General features: G+C 34.5%; 1 protein-coding gene across 1 annotated transcript in view; it reads left to right on the top strand.

Moving 5' to 3' along the window:
- The window catches only part of ST8SIA4 (ST8 alpha-N-acetyl-neuraminide alpha-2,8-sialyltransferase 4), a 98444-nt gene extending 71792 nt beyond the window's left edge, over positions 1 to 26652 (top strand). The window contains exon 5 of the mRNA XM_037530610.2: positions 21826 to 26652. Within this exon, the coding sequence (XP_037386507.1) occupies positions 21826 to 22108 (283 nt within the window). The 3' untranslated portion in view covers positions 22109 to 26652. The remainder of the gene's footprint in view (positions 1 to 21825) is intronic.
- The last annotated feature ends 1201 nt before the right edge of the window (positions 26653 to 27853 follow it).

The following is a 27853-nucleotide window of genomic DNA, read 5'->3' as shown; positions in this document are numbered from 1 at the left end:
GCCTTTGCAAAATGCACTTAGAAATCATAAACTCAACCTATGTTTTTCTCTAACAGAAAAACTTTTGATCCATTATGAGAAGCATTCAGAGAGATTTTTAAAGAGGTATTGCTTTTTGAGGTCTCAGGGAATGAAAAATGGAGCTTTAAGACCACAAAAGAAGTGGCAAAAAGTTGCTCTCTAAAGTGCCTTGGGTCATTGCCCTTAAAAGCTGCTTGTCTGGCACAAAGGGCTCTGAAAGGCTGAGAGGAATTTCCTCATGTCAGCACAGATTAATTTATCTCCAATCAGCTCATTAGAATTTGGCACAGTGGTTACCTTATGCAGACCCCATCTGATAATGGACTCAACCCCCAGAAGGGAGCAAGGGCTCACCTGAAACAGGTAACTCACTTTCTAGTGAATGCAAACAGCCTTATGTTTTCTTGTTACAATCACAGATTTGCTCTGGTTGGTAAGATGTCTGAGAACTGTAAATTAGGAATTAAGTTGTCTTATTTTCAGTTTCTTTATATATCTGAAATGGCTGAAGAAATAGATTTCAATTTGAATCTCTTCACCAGCGTTTAACAATAGTATATAAGATGTGGGTGCTGCAGGTCACATCAGGGAAAGGAGCTACTACAATGGGCCTCAGGAAATCTGTGATCATTAAAGGCAGTTTGTACTGGTTTATTTTTGTTTTGCTTGTTTTTAAAAAATATTTATTTATTTATGCATACAAGAACTGGGGTGTAGGCCAGAGGTGTGGTGGGTAAGAGGATTCACCACAGACAGAATGGGGAGCAGAACAGGCAGCTCTATGGAAATAAACTGCTGAGGGGAGCAGACAGGAGAGGTCTGCTGTGCCATGTGGGTTACTCCCTGGCTGCCCAAGGATGGAACTCCTGCTGCAGGGCCTGGCAATAGCTTGATAGTGCTGTGTCTTTAACCGCTGCACCACCAGGGAGGCCCTGTTTTGTTTTGTTTGTTTTTATTCCAAAAGGGCAGGTTTATTATATAAAAAAAGGAAAGGAGAAAAAGGATACTTGCACAGACACAACCAGGCAGAAAGAGCTGCTGCTCTGCTGCTACTACTTTGCAAAGTGAAATGGTTTGTGAAAAGACCTGCATACTCAAAGGTGGGCAGGAAAGGTGCTGCTTTTTTGTTTCTGTTTTTGTTTTGTTTTGTTTTAAATTTAGATAACATTGGTTTACAACATTGTTTGTACTTTAAAGTATTGGATCTCTCCATTCAGCTGTTGTTACCACACCACACCCATCACTCAGTCACCCATGTTGCAGCACAATACTCCATTGTGCTCCCTCCTGGCTGTTCTCATCCTTCCCTTTTCCTCCCCATCCTGTAACCTCAGTTTTACAGTCATCTTTCTAGGCTTTGTAATTAGTTTGGCTTCACCTGATCCTCTGGTTTATTTCTTTATACTCCACATGTAAGTGACACCATCCTTCTGACTGACTATGTTTAGCATAGTTCCCTCCAGTTTCATCCATATTGTTGCAAATGGAAAGAGTTTCTTTTTAAATAGTTGACTAATAGTCCATGGTGTACATATACTGCATCTTCATACTTTGCACATCTGCTTTTAGGCACTTAGGTTTTTGTTCCCATGGAGTGGCTATTGTAAATAGTACTGCAATGAACACAAGAGTGCATATTTACCTTCAAAGTCATATATATATATATATATATATTCTTCTGGTAGATACCTAGGAGTAGAATCTTTGGATTATATGGTAGATCCTTTAAAAAAATCCTAGTTTGTTTTTTTCACAACATAGGGTTTCTCCACTTAGATGTGGTCACCATAGTTTTCCCACCACCATAGCACCCACAGCTCTCAACCACAGTCCAATGTGCTCTCCATTTTTAACATTTCGAGAAACCTGTTGCATTGGAGCTGGATCAGTTTACATTCCCATCAACAGTGTAGGAGGGCTCCTTTTTCTACACATCCTTGCCAGCACCTGTTGTTCTGGTCTTTTTGAGATGGACCATTCTCACAGGTATGAAGTGGTGTATGATTGTGGTTTTGATTTGTGTTTCCCTGATAATAAGTGGTGATAAACATTTGTTCACATGCCTGTTGGCCTGTTAGCCAACAGGCATTGCTTGGGTAATTTGTTTTCTTTTTGTTGATTTTAATGAGTTGTTTATAGATCTTGGATATCAGCTCCTTGTAGGATATATAGCATGCAAATATTTTCTCCCATTCAGTTGACTGTCTTTTTTGTTTTAGTGACACTTTCTTTCACTGTGCAGAAGCTTTTTGTTTGATGTCGTCCAAATTGTTTCTATGCTTTTTTTGTTTTCCTTGCTGCTAGAGAAGAATCCACAAAGAAATCTCTGAAGCTTATGTCATGGAGTGTTTGCCTGTTTTCTTCTATGTACTTTATGGTTTTAGGTCTTACATCTGAGTCTTTTATCCATTTTGAGTTGATTTTTTGAGTGTGGTATGAAATAGTTGGCCAGTTTCATTCTTTAGTATGTGGCTATCTCGTCCTTTGCACTGTTTTTATGCAGTAGCAGAGATTTGCTGCTGCGAATGTCACTGCTATTTAGGGAGCAACTAGAGTGACAAAGGTTCATCCTGGACTCTCATAGTTCAGCTTGTCTGTGACCACATGTTCAGCTTGTCTCTGAAGCCAGGGAGGCCCTGATTAAACACACGGCCCACCCTCTGTGAGAAAACTCTCAGGCATCCCAGCTGCCATTCAGAATGTGAAATCCAGGATGTGACCTGTCAAGATGAGCCACTTCAGCATATTGTGGCAATGCAGCTGTCACTGAGATACATAAGTCTCTGGAGAAAAGCATTCAAACTGTTTCTATGATGGAATGAATACAAATGCACGGCTCCAGTCACATTTCAATGTGATTTTTTTCCTACTGCATGGTCTACACTTAATATGCATACAATTGGAAGTGACCCTAATCCCTCTTTTCATCTTTGCTAAATATTTTCTGGAGTCAAACTGGTTCAAAAGTTCTCATGGTCTACATTTGACAGTGACAGGGAATATTTGAAAGTCATACAGTTTAAGACATGCTGTTGTCCTCTTTCCTCAGTGAAGACAAAATACTTCTAGATCCCCCAAGGTATTTTAATGAACAATTTGAAAAATATAGGGTTCAATAACCTAGATTTAAAATAATTTCTTTTCGTATGTATTCCTTGATGCAGAATTTATTTTTTCAACATTCTTATCAATTTATAACACTAACACCAAATTTTATACTAGTATTTGCAAATTTCTAACATGTACCATTATGTTGAGAAATTCAGTGAATAAGATTAATGATCATATAAGCATTTTCCTCATAAGGAATTAATATTCATGGTTCCTCAGGTATGTCCAAATAGGTGACAATAAGTTAATTATGAACTAATTTCTTTTCATTTAATTTTTATATTAAAGCATCTGAAATGTAGCAAATAGGGTCAAGTAGCAAGTTTAGTGTTTAAGTTGGTATATTTCTAGACTGCTTGAAATAGATCTCATAACAAAATTGACTCATTGTAGGAAGAATTTTATCAGGATTGTGATTATCTGCACTGTCAAGAATTTACTATTGTAGTAGCAAAAAGAAAATGACAGAAATATTTAACTCAAATAACACAATTTAAAAGATCTTGCTGCCTCAAACTTTTATACTTGGATTTAGTTGTCAACTATATATTGTGAAACTTAGATATTTGTCATATGAGTTCTTTGTGTAGCAAACTAGAGATATATATTTATATATGTATATTACAGCTATTTACATATGTGATTCTATATATTAATATGGTATTTATTAATATGATTACATATATAAATAACATCTGCAATATATAGCCTGAGGTAGTATAGTCATACTTAATGTTTATATAATCACTTATTAATGGATGAAATACCATATTTTCTACTCATAACCTTTAATAATTGTTTCAGAAACTCTTGATTCCAAAAATTCATTAATTTCTTTAATGAGTATATTCAGTATATTAATTTGCTTGATAGGTTTGTTAGTTTGTATGTAAATAAATTCAGAAATTGTCTATCCCTAAATGCCTGAAAGTTCATCACTGAACTATGAGCTAACCTTGGGGCTTTCACATGTCATTTCCTCATTTTTCTGTGGCAGATTTTTTTTCCCCACACACCTATCATATTCCCCAGATGACTTAGCCATCATTACTGGCAGATTATAACTAATGTTTTGGGTTGAACAGATGTAGGCAATTTGTAATTTTTCCCCTTTCTGAACCAGCTTTGTTTTGATGAATCAACTGGAAATTGAAACTTATGTAGAACTTCTGTCTGAAAGGGAATGATGTTTTCACACATAGAAATATGTAGTCAGCTTTTAAGTATGGGCAAGAGTCATGATAGAGGGAAACAGGCCAGCATGTGTGACAATAAAAATTGGAATTTCATTACTTAGCATTACAGTGAGGCGGATAGAACCTCATCAAAATAGTTTTAGATCATTCCAAACCAACAAAATTTTGACCACATTTTCAAGAGGATTTTAAACCAGTGTGTGTGTGTGTGTGTGTATATATATATACACACACCCATATATACATATATATACACACATGTATACATACATACTTATATGCATGCTTATGTCTGTGTATATATGTGTGTGCCTTTATTTCTTTCATCAAAATACTCCTCAAAGAGCTAGAGTTTTAGAAATGCAGAAAAGTGCTGATGAAAAGTTAAGAGAGAAGGAACTTAACATTTTTTCTGATAAAGATTTGTTTATTCTGCTAAATTGTATATTTTATAAATTATACAAATTAATATTATATTTTTGTTTATAATATAGCCAAATGCAACCTGACTAGCAATTCAATTTTAAAGAAAACTCTCTACAAGCTACAAGAATTTAATTAAATTAATTAAATTCTCTACAAGAATTTAAATTCTCTCTCACTTAAAAAAATACTAACGTGCATAGATTTTAATTCTATAGGTATAAAATGTGTATTGACTTATACATTGGTGTTCCACTTATAAACAATATAATTTACTTTCTTCACCAACCAGTAGCCAGGCTAAAGGACCACTTAATGTTTAAAGCCAATCATTGCCTTGCTCATCCAGAGTCTGTCTCTGACCGCATAATTCTTGTTGTGGGAAGAAGTCAGTGGATGTTTTTAGCTGTCTTTATTTCTTTAAAACCACTAACAATAAGATATTTATTGATTCCTATAACTACAATATGTATATATTCAGACAGCTACATATTGTGGTATAAATAAAAAATGTGTATTTCTTGACTTTATATGACTTTATTTTAGTCCTATTTTTAAAAATTGAGTTAATATTGGTTTACAGCACCTCTCTATGATTTAGAGATATAGGGTAGGTATAGGATCACACCCTGCCACACCCACTACCAGGGCAGCCATAGGGCCCCACAGTATTTCTCCCCACTTTGCTCCCCCTGCCTCTGATAGCTTCAGTTCTACAGTAGCATTTCTTTTTTTTTTTTTTAAGATTTATTTTTTTATTTATACAAGCACTGGGTACAGTCAGAAGCATGGGAGGGTGAGAGGATTCACCAGAGCCAGAGCGGGGAACAGAACAGGCAGACTGACGAAATACACTGCTGAGGGGAGCAGCAGGCGCGGCAGGACTCTCGCCCATGTGGGACACTTGCTGTCGGCCTGAGATGGAACCTGTGCTGCAGAGGCTGCGGGCAGCTTCTCAGCCCAGCGCTCAACTGCTGCGCCACCAGGGGAGGCCCCCTCTACAGTTGCATTTCTAAGGGTTGTTTTGTTGGTTGGTTTTATCTGATCCTTTATTGTCTTTTTCTGTATTCCACATCTATGTGACACCATCAGGAATTTATCTTTTTCCTTCTAATTTATGCTTAGCATAAACCTCTCCAGCTCCATCCATGATGCAGGAAATTAAAAGACTTCATCTTTAATAGCTGATTAGTATGCTATTCTGTATATTTACCACAAATTAAGGTCTGTTAGACCAAACTAATAGGCAATTGGTCTGGATTAGATGACTCAGAATTTTCAAACACTTAAGAATTTGGGAACTCCTTATGTTATAGACAGAACTTAATAACCAAAATATGAACTATTAAAAAGTTATCAATTTACTTCTTATATCTGTTCTCATTATATTACAAGATTGCTAAATTAAAATGTTACTGTTATAAAATCTTTTATGTAGAACTCATAGACAATCTTCAAAGCTTTTTACCCTTTGCCTGCTTTTACAGAACAAACCAAATATGAAATGGGTTGGCCTGACTGTGGGTCCTCACCCTCTCGCTTAAAAGGGACTTATAATGAAAAAATAAATAAATAAAAAGGAATTATAATGAGACTTAACTGCAGGCACACAAAAAAAGTTTAATAAAGTATTTATTTACAAAAAGAGGAAATGAAGAAATGAATAGCTCAGGAAGAAAGAAAAATATAAATTGGTGAATGTGTCCTAACTGTCCCCCTGTGCTAGAACCCCAATAGCATGCTGAAACCCAGCAAAAAAAACAAGGGCCCCCAAGGCCCACATGCCTTCTTATATACCAACCCTGGCTGCTTAACTCTACTCTCAGTTTTCAACAGTCTTCCCTCTTGTGGTGATGACATCATGGGATTTATTGTCCTTTGATATCTTGGATCCTTGGTCTGGAATGGGGGTGGGGTCCATAAACCCTTTTGTGGAGTTCATTCAGAACATCCTTTCCCCCAACATTTCTTTAATAAAATATGTGGAATTTCAATATAAATTTTATATGACTTAACCCCCCCCATACCTATAATGTTTATTATACTTCTATTTCCGCTCCACTCCAGAAGTCCACCTGTTTTTCGTTCTTTAGTGACTGATCACCGGTTTTAAGTTGCATAGGGTGGTTATTTACCAAATCTCTCATGTGGACAACCATTTAGAAGAACTCATTAATATACTTTCTTATTTTATTAATGTACCCTACAAGATGGCCTACATTGGCTGCTTTTTCCTCTTAGATTTTATAATTTAATATTCTTCAACTATATACCTCATTTTCTGAGTTGTGAGTTTGTTTTCACACACAAATGTTATGCTAATATTGAAAGATTTGCTTTCATGTCTGTACAAAATGCAAGCTATGAACAGCTCTTACAACCTACACACAAATCATGAATTTTAGTGCTTTGCAACGTCCTTTGGTGTTGCATTCATTTATCTTTATTTGAATGGATAAATATTAGATAACTACTAAGACATTTTAGAGTTGTTTTGTTAGTTAAGCAAGCCATTAGAGATTCAGTGAGAGATGTCTGAATATTTTAAAACTTATCATTCATTTCCTAAATTTTAAATGTAACTTATTCATCTGCAGTGTTACACATTTTCTGAACCTGTATAGTCCCCAGATTCATCTTTTACTTTAGCACACTCTGTATGTTTATGCATTAAGGAAGTTTATAAATGAAGTTTGAGTCAGCATACAAAACAATATTACTTTAAAGGACTAACACAAAGAGAAACAGATGGTCAAGAATACTGTACACATGCTCTGTAAACCAACTCCCACAGATTGCCTATCTTCAAATTTTTTCCTCCTCAAGTAGAATCAATCATCAGACAAGTGATTTAAGGTGCTTTATCATGGATGTATTCTTCTTGAACAACAACAACAGAAGATATTTCAATTGTATTTTCATTTTAAAGAATGTTGTATCACCTCTTGATAAGTTTATTGTTATGATGTCTATGCTAATTACTCCATCAACTTGTATACTTATTCAGACTGAGAAATAAGAAGTCTTGTGACTCTCATTCCTGAATGTCTGCATCAATAGCGCTAAAAGAAAGCAAATAGTATGAAATAAATGGTTGTCTTAAGCAGTGCCTCAAAATTTATGGAATTTGATGATAACTATATTCAGTTGAGTTGTATAGTTTATATTCCAAATGGAAACCTAATGATCATTTCTCCCTGATATTTTAATTTTTGAAGTCCAAAAAAATAACTAGTAGGTTTTTGTTTGTTCATTCATTTTACTTAGCTTTTCTAGATGATTTTCTAGCCCTAGTTGTATGATGTGGGCAATAAATTATCAAATTCTTTAAACAAAAATAAGAATTAAACTAAACTGAACTCAGTTTTTCTAGTTGAATGTTGTATAAGTATCATCATAGGTAATGTGATTGAACCTTCTTACTATGGTTGCATCAACTAATAATACTATTTGTATATAGATGAATAGTTCACGGTGATCTGTTATTTGCATCATGTCATTCAGTTCCTACAAAGCTTCAGAAAGATGTTTCAGCAAAATTTACAGGTCAAAAATCTGAAACACAGACATGAGAACAATTAGCCTGATTTTACAAAGCAAATGAGAAATATTTTTCACTGTTGATAGCTGGCTCCATATTGAGTCCCAGGATTTCCCATTATAGTAAAGCTGCTCAGTTGTACAACACATAGGCCGATTTCACACTTACTTATTTTTCATTTTTCAATTTTTTTTATTTTGAGGACAGCTATATAATTCACATATAAAACAATTCACCCCCTAAAGTATACAATTATATCATTTTTAATGTATTCAAAGAATCAATTAACTTTAGGACATTTTATCTCCCTCAAAGAAACCACATGTACATTAGCAGTAACTCCTCATTTTCCTCTAAGTTCTCAGCCCCCGTTTTTGGGACAACTAATATACTTTCTATCTCTATGGATTATTCTATTTTAGATAACTCATAGAAAGGATGACATAACATAAGCTCTTTTTGTGACTGCTTTCCCTTGCAAAAAATGCTTTCAAGGTTTATCTGTATTGTAGCATCTATTAGTTCTTATTTTAATTATCATATAATATTCCATTGCATAGATATACAACACATATTTTCATTCGTCAGTTGATGCAAATGTGATTTGTTTCCATTTTTTTGGCAAATAGTGTTAGTGGCAGACTGAGGGGCACCCTGGGAACCCCAAACTTGCCTGCTCTAAATAGGTACTGCCATCGGCCTCATCAAGACAAAACACAGGTCTAGTGTGTAAGACCTTCAATACAAAGAACTTTAATAAAATTTCATGCAATAGAGAGGAGAGAAAGAACATAGTGAAACATTTCCAATTAAACACCCAAATTTCCCCATCCCCTTGTGTAAATGCCTAGCCAAACTAGGTTGGCCTGACGCAGGGCCTTTGAGGTCCAAAAGCTTGTCACAAGTCTAAGGCACCTTTTTGTGGGGAACCACAGTAAAGGAGAAGAAGGGGCTAAGCAAGTCTGTCAGGAAAAGAGCAAAATCAAAATACAAGTCAAGATAAAGTCTGCCATTGTCAACCTACCCACAGTTCTATCACACACGTGTCTCTGTCATTCAAGTGTCTCCTATGTCCCCAAGTCCCTGGTACGAATCCAAGCAAGTGCAGTTTCTTCTTCACATGTCTCTGCTCCATGTGCCTCCTCCAAGTCTTCTTTAACCTTCTGTCTCTGCTGCTTCGTCCTCTTCTTCAGCTTCTCATTCCTGCTCTGCTCCAGCCTTTCTTGGGTAGGGCAAGAAACCTGGAACCTCCCCTTTCTATGGATATCACACTGTTACAGCAGGAGTAATGTTATATATGCCAATGTACCAGTTTTTGTGTGAACATATGCTTTCAATTTGGTTGAGGATTTTTAAAGGGAAACAGAGCCAGGCACTGTTAAAAATAATAAATACAGATTTTATTCAGAAGATATTGCAACAGGGTAAGGAACTTCAAAATATGACCAAGCTCAATTCCAAACACACCAAAGAGAAGCAGGGATTTATATACAGGGACCAGAGTAACATATAAAATGTTTCTAAAAGAAGACTAAAAGGATAAGGGGATTTTTGACAAACATGCCAATTAGACTCTACTAAACCCAGGCCAAGGATTTAGGCATAAATATTGGGAATGAAGAATTTAATCATATGTCAAAGATAGTCAAATATCTAGGATGGATAGTTTTGCAAAATGACTTAGCAGTATTTTTGTTAAAATGTGATAAAGATGGACATGAAAGTCCAAAGTAGAGATCTAATGAAAATAGACTTAGAGAAGACTAGAATTTGATAAGAAGAGAATCTTATTATACCTAAGAGTGCAAATTTTGCATCTGTGGTAACTCTTTGATGAACTTTTACACCAATTTCCCAGAAGGCTAAACAATTTTACTATCAGACAAATGCAAGCAAAAATGGGGGTTCTAATTCCATCTCATCACCTATGTTTTTATTATATTTCTTTTGTTTATAAACATTCTAGATTTTTGTAAAATAGCATCTCACTGTGGTTTTGACTAGTTTTCCTGATGGCGAATGATGTTGACTATTTTTTCATTTGCATATTAGACATTTGTATATCTTCACTGGAAAAATTTCTATTTCTTTGTTCATCTAAAAAATTAGGTTGTCTTTTTAGTATTGAGATGTTGGAATCATTTATGTATTTTGGACTCACGGCCTTTGTCAGATATTTTCTCCCACTCTGTGGGTTTATCTCCTTTTTTTTGATAGTATCTTGTGAAGCATAAGACTTTATTATTTCATCACTTGCACTTCTGCTGTTACAAGTAAGAAATGTTTGCCTAACTTCAAAATACTTCACTCATGTATTTCCTGCTAAGATTTTTAGTCTTAGTTCTAAATAAGGATCTATGATTTATTTTGAGTTACTTGTTACATATGTATAATGGAGTCCAACTTCATGAATATTGTCATCATAACAGTGGCAATATCAGGCGAGGTACAGCGTAGCCTGATTATTGTAGCATTGGTTTTATTTTTATACATTCCTACTGCAAAGAATGGCATAGTAAATAATGTAAGCATCTTTACAGCTACATTTCTGATTGTTTTCTTTTTCATATGAAGAAGATTATGTTTAAAAAACTCCACTAATGGTCTTTCTTTTAGCAATTATTTGAATGATGTGTTTTATTTATTTATTTTTTTTGAATGATGTGTTTTAATAAAATAAGTGATTCTACCTAAAAATATGTTGAAGGTATTACCATAAACTACGACTAAAAAGAGAAAAAGGTGGGAGGAATTAGAATTGATTCCATTAGATTGCAATTTCATCAAATAGAAATGAACATCTAACAGCACAAAAAAGTTTTAATTAATAGCTGACTTAATGGAAAATATAGTAGCCACCTTATAGTCCTACAAAGTTGCAGGGATAAACACAGTAATTATTACTCAATTAATGTTGGGGAGCAGAAATATAGAAGTAGCATTTCTAGTGATGTTTACCATTGAAATGTAATTCAAATTCTAAAATCTGTATCTCTGACATTGCCTCAACATCATTTCTTCATTGGAATTTCCCTCAACTAAGAACTCATTTCTCAACTTGCATGCTCATAGAAAATCCTTTATTAAGCAACAAATTTATGCTAAGGACAAGGCTTATTGAACCAGGCAGTTCCTTCAGCATTATGCTCTACATGGAGGAATAAAATTAAGAAATGATGATTTTGATTTGACTGACCTTGCCAAAGACTATTATTTTGATACTTGATAGGAAAGCTTTAAACAACTTCTTTGAACTTACTATGCTGGCTTGATTCTATTCCTTTGCTGAGATTTGAGAAGAACTCTGATCTTTGATGTTTGCTCTGTACATTTTGCTAGCACACATTTTACATTATTGAATGGATTATAGATTGCATTTGTTGGTTCTTACCACTGTTGAAGTCGATTTTAGCACAACTTCTATCTGGAAGTTTAATTTAAATAGACTTATGATGTAAACTGGGCATGTCCATTTGTAAATAGTACAAATCAAGCAAAAATAAGATCATGAGACCATTAAAGGAGTCATTTGCTTTTTGTTGTCATAGTAAAATGGGTTTTTATAGAAAAATTGTCGCGCTCTCAGCTGGAGAACATTGAAATATATCTCTAGTGCCTCTTTGCACTTCACATGCTTATGTTAAAAAAAATGCCTAGATAAAACACCTCTATCATTTTTTGTCTTCCAACTTCTAGCCATTTTTACTAAGCTTTAGAATCATCTACCCCCACTTTTTAAAAATTTTCCTTTCTTTTCTTGAGAAATCAATGTCTATGATAAAAAGTTTAATTGCTTCCTTCTAATCTTAATGAAAAAATATAAGGTTACCATAATTTTTGATTTTCAAAAAGTGATCTAATCTCATGGGAAGAATAATACACAAGGCACCTTAGCATTAACCTCATTTAACTCCCTGATCATGCTTCAAAAGACTGTCCTCCTTCTTTGTTTCTAGTATTTAACCTATTAATCATCCCACTTCTTCATTTTAGTATTTTATATAAAAAAATACTTCAGTTGTCTCTTGGAATTCACTTATATTAAAAGAGGTCATTGAAATCTGGGTCATTATGTCTGCTCATATTTTCATAGCTTTCATGCACCAGTTGAAGTTTTTAAGCATTATCTTTCACTTTGAATGTCACAAAAGATACATTCTTACATAATGTTAGAATCCATCTATAGATGATAATTATTTTTAAAATTTTCCTGCACCAAAATCAAGTCAATATATGATGTATTTTGAAGCAATCCATTTCAATTCCATTTAACTTTCTGACATGGTAAATAAAGTATAGAGAATTTATTTTCCTTTAATTTATCTTCTCAATAACATTCCCTTTTCCTTTAACTTTGTTCTCTTCCATTTCATCTTTGAAATTATAATGGGATTTTTTAAAATTTTTAGATAGTTAAATATCTAAATTGAATTTATAAATAGATAAATTTCATGATATATTTATAAGTACTACACAAAGCTGGAAATGTTTTGCAGTTTTTCAGCAGGGGATATTGGATGAACAACTCTATAAAGTTATGGAAGAAAAATACTGCGCTATGTCAGATCTCGTTTGCCTGTTCTGTTCCCCACTCTGTCTCTGGTGAATCCTCTCACCCTCCCGTGCATCTGGCCTCTACCCTGGTTCTTGTATAAAAATAAATAAATCTTAAAACAAAAAGTAAAAGTAGATAATAACTACAAACAAAATGTAAAAACTAGATTATGGCTACAATTAAATAAACTCTCATATCCATCATTATGAATTGAAAATACTTGTAACCTTTCATAAATAAAAGTTTTTAATATAGTAGCAACCTACTTAAGAATCTCAATTTATGGGTGAGTAAACTGAGGCTGAATAAGTTTGAGTGGTTTCCCAAGATCATATAGTAAGCTAAAGGTAAAGCTATCCCAGGCTACAGTTTTCCAGTATCTTCCCCACTATTAATATAATCACTCAGAAATTGCTAAGTCATGAGTACGTTTATGCCATTTTATTAACAATACAAATCTCAAAAATGCCAACAAGGATAATGTAAATAAGTACTCATTAAGTATCTACTGTGTATCCAGTACTGTGTTACATATAAGAGATAAAAGTAGGTTGTAAATGAAGAATTTGATCATATATTATTCTATCTTTAATTGTATAATAACATTAAACTTCTCTAAGAGTATGTAGTAAAGTTATCTTTAGAAAGATATGAATTATACCCCTATCTTCTGTCTTAGAAATAGTACACAAGTAAACAACTACTGAGAACTTTTTCTCATGAAAGTTTCTTTAATTTTATTTTTAAAGATTTATTTATTTTATGCATACAAGAGCTGGAATACAGGCCAGAGGTGCAGGGCTTGGCGGGGGGTGGGGGGGTGGCTGAGAGAGGATTCTCCAGAGACAGAGTGGGCAACAGCACAGGCGGATCTACTGGAATACACTGCTGAAGAGTAGCGGGCAAGACAGGAGAGGTCTGTTGTGCCATGTGGGTTGCTCCTTGGCTGGCTGGGGATCGAACTCTTGCTGCAGAAGCTGTGGATAGCTTCACAGTGCTGTGCTCCCTTACACCACCAGGGAGATCTTAAAACACAATAAGTTTTTTGTTCTTTTAAAAATGGATTCCTATTAGGTAGCATACTGCAGACTGGGAATACAATGAAAAGACTATTTGAACAATTGAAAACAATACAGCAGAAATAGTCCATATCAATAGGTCCAGGAATGATTGCTTTAAGTTTTATATTCTAGAGTCTGTACATATATACTCCTCCTGAACGAACCAGCACTTTGAAAAATATGGAGGACAGAAACTCTGAAACTCAATGTTATTCATTTCTCCATGTTCTGATTTTTGATGGGATATATAACATCATCATGGATGGTCTCTTAACTCTTTGGGGTAGATTGTAGAATTAGGAAGTCACAGGCATGTTCTGCAAAGGCAAGTTGTAGAAAATAATTATTTCATTATACTTCAAATTACTGTAAAACCAGAAGCCACATTATTTACCCTTGATAGAGTCTTTCTGTAGAACCAAGTATAGAGATCAGCCATGCAAAAATAAGTATGAGAGGAGAAACAGAATATTCCTGTGAACTGAGACCACACAGGTGCATTAGGCTATGTACTTCATCTCATATTCTAGATAAAATAATCTTTAGGCTCATGGAAAGGAATTTTCTGTATATATACTATTAAGCTAATATTGTTGATACAGTGAGAAACCTCCATACTGTTTGTGGAATGTAGAGTGGTTCAACTCCTTTGGAAAAAAGTATGGAATTTTCTCAAAATAGTAAACATGGATCTACCATATAACCCAGCAATTTTACTCCTAGGTATGAACCCAGAATACAAAAACACTAATTCAATGGGATGTATATATGTTCATTGCAGCCCTGTTTACAATATGTTCATTGCACCTCTCTTTACAATAACTAAGCAATGGAAACAACTTATATGCCTAAAGACAGATTAATGGATTAGGAAGATGTGGTATATATACACAATGGAATACTACTCAGCTATAAAAAATGATAAACTCTGGCCATTTGCTACAACGTGGATGGAACTAGAGGGGATCATGCTAAGGAATATAAGAAGGAAAAAGACAAATATACAATAGTTCAATAGTTTCACTTATATGTGGAATATACAGAAACGAAACATATGTTCAGTTGAAACTAAGTGAAGAACAAACCTTAGATATCTGACTGTGGAAATGTTGTTATAGATCAGGAAGTAAAAAGGGGGAAAATAAAGAATGGATTATGGTACAGGGCTGAGGGTACCTTGGTAAAGGATGTGATGTTGTGATATGCATCTGAGGAGAAGTGATCCTATATCTTTGAATCACAGGCAGTGTAGTAAACCAATGTTACCTCAATAATTAAACAAATACATAAATATATAAAAATAAATAAAAATACTCCTAGTTGGTAAATATATTGAATGTGAACTGTTATCAGTACATTAAATACTATGGAATACATTTTTTTCTTTTTACAAGTTTGGCTCCTTGAGCTATTCATATATCTGACCATCAGGTGACTATATTCAATTTTGTTATATGATAAAATTGGACATATTGCTGGAACATAATGGGAAAGAGGAAACAGGGTAGAACCAAGAATGAGTCATGCAATTTCAGGGAATGTACAGTTACATGAAGAGAAGATTTGAATCAGCAATGAAATCTTACATAGAGAGGAAACCCGAAGTCATACAATCAAATGTTTTGTTTCTCAACTAGGGAAGTATTCCCACTGTGGTTAAAAGGCATGACCACAATTGTCCAGCCAATGTTTAGTTCAGAAGGCACTAATAGAGAAGTGGCTATGCAAGTTGAATTGAAGAATGAGTTGTTTGGGGATGTTGAGAGTCAACCAATATATTTACAAAGTATGAAGCTTTATGCTTTGTTCTTTTAACACCTACTATCTCTTTTACATCATCCTAAGACTCTTGTGTGTTGAAATTTACTAGCCAAGAAACACAGAAGTAAGTATTTCTCCCTCATATCACAGATTCACATCCATTTCTGGTGATGGCCTTTTGTAGCACAAATATTTGGTGGGTGAAAGTGTTCCAAGTATTGTTTGAAATAAGATATGAAACTAACATGTTGGAGAAAGAGTAGATAAGACAACTTGTTTAGCAAGAACAAAGATTCCATGCTGGGAAATAGTGAGATCTATGGCAGCTATGACATGTATAAAAAATTAGAAATGTTTGACTTATATATAAAACTCAAATGCGAGTCTGTTTCATACAACAGTATAGGGTATTATAATATGAAGGAAAAGAAAAAGGGAGGGAGGGGGGAAATTAATAATATCCAAAATAAAATACAACCTATTTGATGAAAAAGATTTATATATTTCTATGAATGGTGGCAATATGCTAAGATCCAAAATCACCAAATAAACAAAATGATGCTCTATAACAGTAATTAATCCTATGTGGTTTCATAATAGGTAATGTTTCTTTTCCTCATCCATGTAGGTTCCTGACAGAGACAATCCCCGTAAGAAAGACTGATTAACAGTAGAAAAACAAATTTAATTTCATGTATATGGGAGCCATGAAGACATGTGACCCAAAACAGGCAGCTTTTGCAGCTTTTATACTTTTTTTTTTTAACAAGGAAACAATGAATTGTACAAGAATTTGCAAGACAAAGAAATTTGGTCTTGGAGCAGTAAATTAGTAAAATTGCAGCAATTTGTTTACACAACCTTCTAGGCCCCAAATTTCCTGTCTCTGCTGATAAGGTTGTCCCTTTAGCTCCTGGTATAGAGTGGGTAACTTTCCTGTGGGAGATTTATTTCCTGCTTTCAAGGGAGACAAAGGAGGGTTAGAGTGTTTTTCTGGTACCAGCTCATTCTTAAATAACTTTAATTTAAAATAATCAGTATGCCAAAGTGGTATATTTGGGGGTAGCCTGTCCTGAATTCCATCAATTTATTTTATTTTTAAATTTTCTACAAAGATTCTGCATTGATTTTATATTTTTAAAAATCAATTTGCATAAAATAAATGCATTCATGGGGACTAGACAATTTGCTGTACTGAAAACATTACTAAATTTTAAACTATAACAGATATGAATTTGAGATAAAATTGAAAAGAATTTGTATTGACTTTGAGTATGAATATATCATTATTTTATCAATTGATTGTTTTCAAAGTTTTCCTAACTAGGATAAAAAATTTAAAAAATAGATATGCTAGTTTTGATAACCTCCTCACAAGAAATTTTTAGTTTTTAAGCTTATGTGGATGTACATATAAAGTAGATACTTTCAGAGTGGGATTTTTAAATTATACTATAAGTTTTCTTTATCTTGTAATATTGACAGATACTATCTAACTAGTTATACTAATAGAATTAAAAAGGAATATACATTTTTGTCCCTTTCACCTGTGACATATGTTTCTGGTAAATACTGAATCTCAATAATTTAGATTGACCTACACAATTTCAAGTACAACATTAGAATTTAAGATATATGCATAGTAAGCTCTTACTGAATGAAATAGCATCAGCTCCTGTGTTTTTAAATTTGTTTTTTTCTGCATAAAGATAAGTATTGCAGCATTTATTACAATAATGATAAACTGGAAATTAGTTGTGTCTTAGTTCTTGATCTGCTTTCAAGTTTTGTCTGAATTTTTCTGTTACATATTGATTCCATTTATTAAAGTCTGTTTATCTGTGAAATTTTTAGAAATAAGTGGCATTTATTTTGTATAGTTTCTCCAAAATTGTCTTGACAAAAGGTGATTTGTGGGGTTTTTTTTGAGTTATTTTGAGTTATTGTTATAAGTCAAGCATCATGAAGCTTAATTTCTTTTTCAGCTAGCATGTCCAAAGCAAAGCTAACACCAGTATTTTAACTGGCATATAGATTAATTTACAACCAGTTTCTAAAGTCTCTTTACCCACTCTTTTTTTAATAGGGTGCTTTGTGATCAGAGTATAGTTTTCAAATAAATTTTCTTAATATCAATTAATTTATAGCCCAGTATATAAATCCCTATTTACAAATGCACAAATTTATTTTTTCCATAAAATTCTTACTACAGAAGCACCACAGACTTGAGAATAGTACCAAGAATTACATTTTTCTATTTTTTTGAGATAGATGTCTCTATGATGCTCATTTGCCAGTTCCTCTTTTGGGATACTAGCTCTTTGAGAATTAAGATGTCCTCACTGTTTTTCCATTTGGGGAATTTTTTTTTTTTTTCATTTGGGGAATCTTATAAAGTACACTGGTTCAAAAAATGTTGGGTAATTGTACATCTTTAACATTGTTTTGAAACATTTAAGATAACAATTTTGTCTTCAGGGCCTCCCTGGTGGTGCAAGGGGTTGAACACTGCACCATGAGGCGATCCGCAGCCTCTGCAGCATGGGTTCAATTCCTGGAGGCCAGAGAGAAACCCGCATGGTGAGGCAGGCCTCTCCTGTCTCACCCGCTGCTCCCCTCAGCAGTGTGTTTCAGTCAATCTGCCTGTTCTGCTCCCTGGTCTGTCTCGGTAAATCCTCTCACCCCCTGCATCTCTGGCCTGTACCCCAGCTCTTGTGTGCATGAATAAATCAATCTTTTTTTTTTAAAAAAAAAAAAAAACAATTTTATCTTCAGCATGTATTTCTAACATCACAGTTTCTAATGTACTATATATGTAAAAGTTGCTTTGGTATTTTGTCTATGACCAACCATCGTTGAATTTCAAGGAAATCTCTCCAGAATTAGGAAATGGAAAACATGTATTTATAATGTGATACTGGAGTCTCATATAATGTGACCTTGGTGTTCTGTACTAATAATGTAGCAATATTTCATTTTCTGTTTTTTAATTTCCTGAGAAATTTATCTGTTATGCACTTTAGAAATGAGGTAAGTTAGCATGACCTCAGTGTCAAACTAGTCACAATCACTGACATTTTTGAAGGAAATTATCATTTTTAACTGAGTTTTAACTTGCTTCACCCATCTTAAACATTTATAAATAAATTTATAAGCTAACCAACTGCATCAACTGACATTTGTAGCCACATACATATCACCCTCAAAAACTGTCTCATAAGAATCAGTTCATGTTAAGAACACCTACTTCCTCAGAACTGAGAAAGTTTCAAACTGTATTAGTTTGTTTGATGCCTTTTTTAAAAAAGATTTATTTATTTATGCATACAAGAGCTGGTGCATAGGCCAGAAGTGTGAGTATGAGAGGATTCACCAGAGACAGAATGGGGAGCAGAATAGGCGAATCTACTGAAATACACTGCTGAGGGGAGCAGTGGGTGAGACAGGAGAGATCTGCTATGCCATGTAAGGTTAGCTCCCTGGCCTGGGATGGAACTCATACCTCAGTGGCTGGCTATAGCTTGATAGCACTGAGACTTAACCCTGTGCAGTCAGGGAGGCCTCCGTTTGATGCCTTTGAATTGTAGCTTGACTATGCTGTCTGTATGGAATCAGAGTCTGGCTTCTTCATGATGTTAACAATATGAAAGCTTTGGGATTTGCTTGTTTAGCTATCTTTGGGTTGTTCTCTTGTGTTTGTTTTTTTTGTTTTTTGTTTTTTTCTGAAAATTCCTTATGAACTTTATTTAGATTTTCTCAAAACACTTGTGATAGCAAAAGGTATCTCATGTTTTTCACATTGCTCAAATCATTAACTTTGTGGCCTTCACCCAACAACAACAACAAAAAAGTGAAAGATCAACTCTGCTATGAAGAACTGGGGAACAAAGGGAAACAGGGCTTGTTAATGACTAAGTATATTTTTCCTGGTTAAGATGTTAAATATCCAATTTTTTTTTATTTTATTATTATTATTTTTTAAAGATTTATTTATTTATACAAGAACCAGGGTACAGGCCAAATGTGTGGGAGGGTGAGAGGATTCACTAGTGACAGAGCAGGGAACAGAACAGACAGACTGACTGCTTTGCCATGTGGGTTGCTCCCTGGCCGGCTGGGGATTGAACTCGTGCTGCAGAGGCTGCGGGTTGCTGTATAGTGCGGTGCTTAACCCCCTGTGCCACCAGGCAGGTCCGTCCAATCCATCAATATTTTTTAAAATAGATAAAATATCCCTTTGGCTTTTTCATATTCAGTAGTCTACATAAATTAAAAAAAAAAACAAATTAAAAAACAAACAAACAAACATGTAAAATCTAACACAAGTGTTGAAATACAGCTACAAACAGAACCTAACATAATCTGCCCCTTCTGTTTGAATGGCACTGTATATATTTCCCTAAATAAGACAATAATAAAAACAAAAATAAAATAAATTACCTACTTAATTCTATTTTTAATTGGAGAACTTTGAAAGTAAGAGAAAATCTACACCCTTCCTCTTTCAGCTGTTTCCAAGTCAGATAGGGAATAGGCTAAGAAGCCCTGGAAACCCCCGTCCCTCCATAGGGGATGATTGACTCTTGAGCCTACAGGCTTCTCAGGTGAACATATTGGGCAACAGCGATGTATGTGAACATTTTGGAATGTAGTATAAAATAGTTATTGGTAATGAAATGCATTTTACCTATTTAACAAAATTTTAAATTATGTAGTGGTAAACTAGTATATGTTATTTGTTTTGCCATTCATTGAGTTGCGTTAATGTTTTAAATTAGCTTTAGTAAAATGTGACTCAGACAATTCAGGTTAAATAAGTCAGTGTAATTCAGGCAAAGCTTTCATTAGCTTACATTTTTTAAAATTTTATTTTTATATTCCCCGTACAATTGCAAACCCCTTATTTTGACCCCATCCCTCCTTTCCCTGCCCCCACCCCCCATATAGTGTGTCTGGGGTTCATAGTTGTTTGTTGATTTTGATTTTTTCTTTCTTATAGTTATTCTTTTTTTTTTTTTTTTATATAATATGCTAAACTTATTTTATTTTATTTTATTTTATTTTTTTATAGAGGCATGTTTTATTTGTTTGTTTGTTTGTTTTGTTTATACATGCACTGGGTACAGTCAGAAGCACAGGAGGGTGAGAGAATCCACCAGAGCCAGAGCGGGGAGCAGAGCAGGCAGAAGGAACGAAGTACACTGCTGAGGGGAGCAGTGGGCGGCAGGAGAGGTCTGCGCACCACGCGGGACCCTCCTCCGGTGGCCGGGGAGCAGCCGGGGATCGAACCGGAGCCGCAGAGGCTGTGGGCAGCTTCGCAACCCAGCGCTCAACCACTGCGCCACTGGGGAGGCCCTCTTATAGTTATTCTTTTTCCTGGTCCCTTATTTAGGTTTTCTAGATTAGCAGGAAGCTTGTATTTTTAATTGGAATAATTGAGATTTTTGAAAACCCAATGCTATAGTTTCCAATTTATTTTTAGAGAGTTACTTAATATTTGACTGATTACTGTGTCTTTTACTGTCATATTTAGCTTCTTCTGAGAAGAGTCTACTATGTATATTATATAAATAGTTGCTGATAATTCATTTTGAATACAATATCCCACAGTAATCCCACTTGCTCTCTAGGCCCACTCTATTTGCCCTCAAAAATAAGCAGGAAGGACTTCCCTGGTGGCGCAGGGGTTAAAGTCTCAGCACTATCAAGCTATCTCCAGCCACTGCTGCATGAGTTCGATCCCTGCCCAGGGAGCTACCGACACTGCACAGCAGAATTCTCCTGTCTTGCCTGCTGCTCCCTTCAGCAGTGTACTTCAGTAAATCTGCCTGTTCTGCTTCCCACTCTGTCTCTGGCGAATCCTCTCACCTCCCCCCGCCCCCCTCCACCTCTGGCCTACACTCCAGTTCTTGTATGCCTAAACACATCTAAAAAAAAAAAGCAAGAAAATGAAGTCTAGAGAAAAATAGAAAAAATACATCATATTTTCTAAACGATTGAGAAATATATTATTTCTCCAGCAATCCTTTGAATGTTACTTATTAATATATAATACAAATTCATTTTCCTTTAATTCTACATAATATACTTATGTGATATGTTGTGTATTTCTCTAAATTTCTAAATTTTCTCCTTTCCCCCACCTTTTCTTTATAGTTACTGGCTGACAAACAAAGTTCCCATCAAAAGACCGAGCACGGGTCTCCTCATGTATACACTTGCCACAAGATTCTGTGATGAAATCCACCTGTATGGATTCTGGCCATTCCCTAAGGATCTGAGTGGGAAAGCTGTCAAATATCATTATTATGATGACTTAAAATATAGGTACTTTTCCAATGCAAGTCCGCACAGAATGCCCTTAGAATTTAAAACATTAAATGTGCTACATAATAGAGGAGCTCTAAAACTGACAACAGGAAAGTGTGTAAAGCAATAAAGCACATTTGAAGACTTACAAACAAACTGAATATGCACTTCTTTTCTGAAGATGCTTCCTAAGATTTGAAAATAGGATCCAAAACAAGACTGGGTTTCAGCATCCACCAATGAACCGGAAGGTGATTAAGGACGTTCATGAGAAATTCACTACCAGCTGATGAAATGCCTGCAAAGTGCTCTAAAAATTAAATATTTTGACTTCAAGGGTCCTAGTAAGTGCCACTTCCACTAAGAACACAGTTTGAATGTATAATCAGTAGTGTTTACAAGATCCAACAATGCACTTGTCATTAGTTAATGAAGCAAATATGTTCATCACTGTTGGACTGCCACTGCAATGCCAAGCACATCAGAAGAGGAACCCAGGAACACAACTCAGCCCTTGGGGAAATCAAACCACCATTGTCAGAAGAAATCAAAATGGAAAATATCTGAGCAGTGAAATCCACAAGATTAAACAACTCAAGCAAATGCCTTCGGTCAGGACGCTAAGTCTGATCATGAATTTTATGTTTTGTTTCTGTTTTTGCTTTGTCTTCTGGAATCTCTTTTGGCTTAGATATTGGGGTGCTTAGAAATCATTTCTGAGATAAAGATGAATGAGATAAATAATCTTCAAGTATCATTTTTAAAGTTCTTGTATTTTTTTAAAGATTTATTTATTTATGCATACAAGAACTGGGGTACAGGCCAGATGTGTGGGGGGTGAGAGGATTCACCAGAGACAGGCTGGGGAACAGAGCAGTTAGATTAACTGAAATACAAGGCAGAGGGGAGCAACAAGTGAGTCAGGAGAGGTCTGGTGCGCCATGTGGGTAGCTCCCTGGCTGGCCAGGGATTGAACTCATTCTTCAGTGGCTGTGGACAGTTTCATAGGTTGCATGTTAACCCCTTGCGCCACCAGGGAGACCCAAGTTTTGTTTCTTAAAGAGCAGTCACACAGTGACTTTGTAAAAAAAATTATTTTGCACAACTCTAGACCTCCAGATTTTTTTCCCAGTGGTGTAGAGGGTACCAGCTAAACTGTACCACTCAGTAATCTTGAGCCGTTCTGATGGAATGGTGTTCTGTCATCTGAGATGGTAAAATTAGCAGAAAAATGTACTTTTGGTACCAAAGATTATACTGGTGTTTCTACACAGCCATTCTTCTTTCATGAATATATTAATATATTATTATGCTACCAATGTGAAAGTTTTCTCTAGATACTTAAATTTTTTCAAAGTCAAAATTCATTTTTGTTCGAAAGAAGGCTTCCATAACTTTTACATTTCATAATTATTTTGTGGAAGCATTTTATCCCTTCTAATAAGTGTTTGATTAATAGAGCTGAAAGGTGACTTCCAGTTCTTTGATATTCCTCTTATTATTCAAATGGAAAGATTGTCATGCCCTTTATATCTTTGTTAAATTTCTTAGTGCAAAAATAATATGATTAATAGTGTTGTTTCCATACAGAGGGGATTCATCTTAAGAGCTTTGACAATAGCATTCTGTTTCTGTAATTTGCACTTCAAATGAATTAGGTTGACTAATATTTTTTCTGTAGTTAAATGCATTTGCATTATCACGTAAATGTGTTTGCAAAGAAACACATGACCTTATTGATGAAGCGATTTAAAAATTTTCTGACATTTGACTGACCTATAGGTCAGTTTTCTGGTAACTTATACTATGCTGGTAGGTCATTCTAGTTGGTGTATTCTTTCTTTAGAAAGCAGAAGCACTGTGTTTCCACTTCTACTTTTGGCCTGAAATAACTTAAATGACTTCTTGTTTCTTAGAGAAGGCATCTGAAAAAAGAAGAAATAGCATGGGGAATGTGTATGTTTTGTTTCTTAGGGAGGACAGTCTGAAAAAAATAATAAAAAGCATGGAGAATATATATGTATAGACATATATATACACACACACTATCATAGAAAAGGATACTCACAGTAGTATTGTTCTCAATATGTTAATAATATGCAGTATTATTCTTTAAAATTGATAGACCCTTGGGATATAGAAAGCTGTATTTTCTGACAAGTCATATGTCTCTAAGAAAACAAAATGGACTACATAAAGGGGGGATATAGCTTAAAATGGATAGACCATGATATAATTTCATCATTAAGTCTTTGAGCTAGGAAAATATACAAAACGAATTGGGTACATGTTCCGAATGCAAGATTGAAAAGTCTGATTTTCTCAAATCAAAAGTAGGTGAGTTAAAAACCGTAATTTGACTAACTGCGAATAAGTTGGTTGAGTAACCTTTAACTTGAAGTCAAAGATATCTTGAAGTCACAAGTACATTCTTAGGTAAAATCCATCTCAAAACTCATTCCAAGTATGTCTTGAAAAAAGCAGCAGCAGGTACCTTGCCAACTTTACTGCTTTTTCAGCAAATGTATTTAAACAATTTTAAGGCCACAACAAAAGTATCCCAGTCATTCACTTTTCTGTGCATTGGTGTTTATCTCATGGATGCATTGAGTAGTGCCTTTTTAGCTTCTCATTGCTGTGTTGCCCTATGCTTTGTGTTCTCGAAATATGTTGCCCAGTTCTGAAAAAGTTCAGCTTCTAAAAAGGGCTTCAGTATTGACTGAGACTACTTTTGTTCATCTCAGGGAACCTACAGTACTCAAGAATGAATTCAATTAAAGGCATTTAGTGTTCAAAGAAGACAAACTGTACAAGACCATTTCATTCCCTACTGTATATCTTTCCATCTCCCCTCCTCCTTTCTAGCTACTGTGGCCTTCTTATCGGAGAGGGCAAGGAGATCATGGAAGGCTAACAGCAAGAATAAGAAAATAATTGAGGTCTAACTGGCAAGGGGGCACTAAGGAGCATGATAAAATCCGATTATAAACACGTACTTGAACTGTCTGGGTTTTATTCTTTTAAAATTATCAAATGTTCACAGGTTTTTTTTTTTAATTTCTTTTTATATTTAACCCTGTACCTGGCAATGCTCAGGCAGCTGATCGTGAAATATTCCTGTCCTTTAGGGAACATGATTGTTATTGTGCTGTTAACATGAATAGGCCATGGAAACATTTCATCATTATTACCCAGCCTGTTCTATACTTAAAATTAAGTTGTTGAAATGAAAAAAAAAAAAAGAATCAGTAATAGATTTTATGGGCAAATCTAATGATTCAGCCTGTGGATGATTGATTCAATTATTGTGGAAGTTTTTCTATCTGAAAGAAGGTGCTGGGCATTCAAATGTCTTTATGTATTGTATATCATATGAAATGTATAGCAATTGCTAATGGGAAATTCTATGCTTATAGAAGCAATTTATTTAAGTAATGCTATGGGTAGTGTACATACCAACTAGTTATTAAGCTACTACATGGAAAAGGGTGAACAAAGTAATTTATTCCTTATTGAGCCAGTTATTCATAATGCATACAATGTGTTATTTGGTTCATAAAAGAGTTGTTTTTATGTGGTTATTGTAGGGAGTATCTATACTTGTGAAAGGGTGTAAGAAGAGTTATGTATAGTTAGTTGTTACCTCTACAAGTTTGAAAATTTTCCCATCAGATATTATTAATATAGAAATGTTTTAAAAATTGAGAGGGATATTGTTTGTATTTGATAAAAGAAAATCCAAATAAAGCCCATCTAGAAATAGATATTTTATTATATATGTGCTATAGATATATCTATATAGTACAAAGGACATGTGTGATGCATATATACAATGTTATATATGTTTGTGTGTACACACACTGAATCTGTAATGTGCACACTCTAGATTTGTGTTAAGTTAGCATCTTTAGAGGCTGCACAGTCAAGCACTCTGGAGATAAGACCACTTTAGAATAAGAAGTTCTTTTGAGACTTCAGTTACTAACCTGCTTTAAGAGGGATCTTCTTTATAATGGAATTCATGTTGTTCATATCTAGAGTTACAGTAAGGGTCTAGTCTGTCCAAATCTTAACAAAGAAAAAAAAGAAAAAAAAGTCTTTAAATCCAGTTTTCAGATTGTGGCTCCAGGCCCTGTGTCTCCCATTTAATCAGCACCTTTTAATAAATACTATTTCTTTGTGTAGGCAAAAGCACAAGTGTTTCAAATGTATATAGCAGGAAAAAAGAGTTTACAGAGATAGCATTGCTGCACAGGAGAATTGCTACTGAGTAATTGTTGTATCATTGTGGCACTGAAAGGTGAGGTTTATTCTGTCAAGTACATTCTGTTTAACACTGTTGCCCTATTGTTTACGTATAGCAACTGGGTGTTATTATTTTATCATTTGTAAAATTGTAAAATAAATTAAATATTGTTTTTTTTCCATTTTTCTCCTATCTCGTATATCAAAACTCTTGGTTTCACTTGATAAATCAATATAATGTGATAGCTTTTAATAAACTTTAGCTAGTGTGTATGTGTTTTTTTTTTTCTTTCCTGCCTCATTTACCCCCAACCACTGGGAATTTTTCAAGTAATTTATTATAGGTGTATACATGGGAATAGGAATAATATCAAAAGCCCCATGAACATTAAGAAAACTGACAATTTTGGTGTAGTGCATTTTGTTTATTGTGGTGCACAGAGTATTAATAAATAGTTTCAATTTGTGTTTTCAATAATGTATACAAATCCAATTTATATTTAAATATAACTGGGTCTCTTCAGCTTCAAAGCTTTTAAAGAAGTTCTTTACACACTACACATTCATATGACTGCCTTTTAACTTGTGATTTCAACTGCTTTTATATCCACTTGTTACTCTTTGCAGTTTACTATCCAGGAGATGATTCTGTAAAACTGCATGTTTAAACTTTTTCATTGGCTTTCTATAACTGGCAAACTTAAATTTCCAACTCCACACTATTTTCTCTGGAAATTATTTACTACTTTCATGAGGTCAGTTTTAGCACTCTGCAATTTTGAAATTTGTGCTAGAAACCAATCATGAGCTATTAACAGTGGTGAATGAATTAGATGTTATCAATATATGTACACATAAGGTAATTTGTGAATTACCTACTCCTTTCAAAGTTCGATAGACAATGACTTAATTCATATTTATTATTAGAATACAGTCATACCTCATCATCAACCTATGAGAGTGGCTCTGTATACGTTCATTTACAAATGAGATTGAGAGATCATATGACTTGCTGAAGGTCACCCAGTTCAGAAGCAAGAGAACCAGGATTTGAATTCAAGGAATTTGACTTCATTGTCTACCATCTTAATCATCTCATTTTGATGTCACCTCTTTTTAACTGGCAAGAAACTTCCCAGGAAACTAAGTTTGTAAATAAGATATTATTTATTGAGCACAGATCAAAAGTATAAGTAAGTATAAAGGAGAGATATATAATTTAGGCTTTGGGACAGTCTAATAAAATAATCCTTATTCCAAAGTAGAACAGTCATCACAAGTAATCAGAGGATCTATACCTTCTAGATCAGGACTCTGCTCTGGATGTTGCAGGATAAACATTGCAAATGTTGGCCCCAAACTCTATACTTTTTTCATGTAGGCTGGATTACCCATTTGTTAGAACCTGATTTTATGGATCACACAGTATATTACATCTATTTCAAAGTGTAATTATAAACTCCTATATGAAGTTTTTGATTAAATTTGGGTGTTTTATTCATCTCCATCTGTAATTATTTACAGAAATTTTAAGGTTGAACTTCTGCAGATGGCTGTTATCTATTTTATATAGATTTTTATTTTTACTAAGTTCTCTTAACTTCCTGGGAGTGGGATTAACCTAACTCCA

This window comes from Talpa occidentalis, unplaced genomic scaffold, assembly GCF_014898055.3.
Source record: "Talpa occidentalis isolate TD23 unplaced genomic scaffold, MPIMG_talOcc4v2.1 talOcc4.6, whole genome shotgun sequence".
Classification (NCBI taxonomy): domain Eukaryota; kingdom Metazoa; phylum Chordata; class Mammalia; order Eulipotyphla; family Talpidae; genus Talpa; species Talpa occidentalis.
Note: the sequence above shows the minus strand (reverse complement) of the source record. Positions and strands in the feature narration are given on the sequence as shown.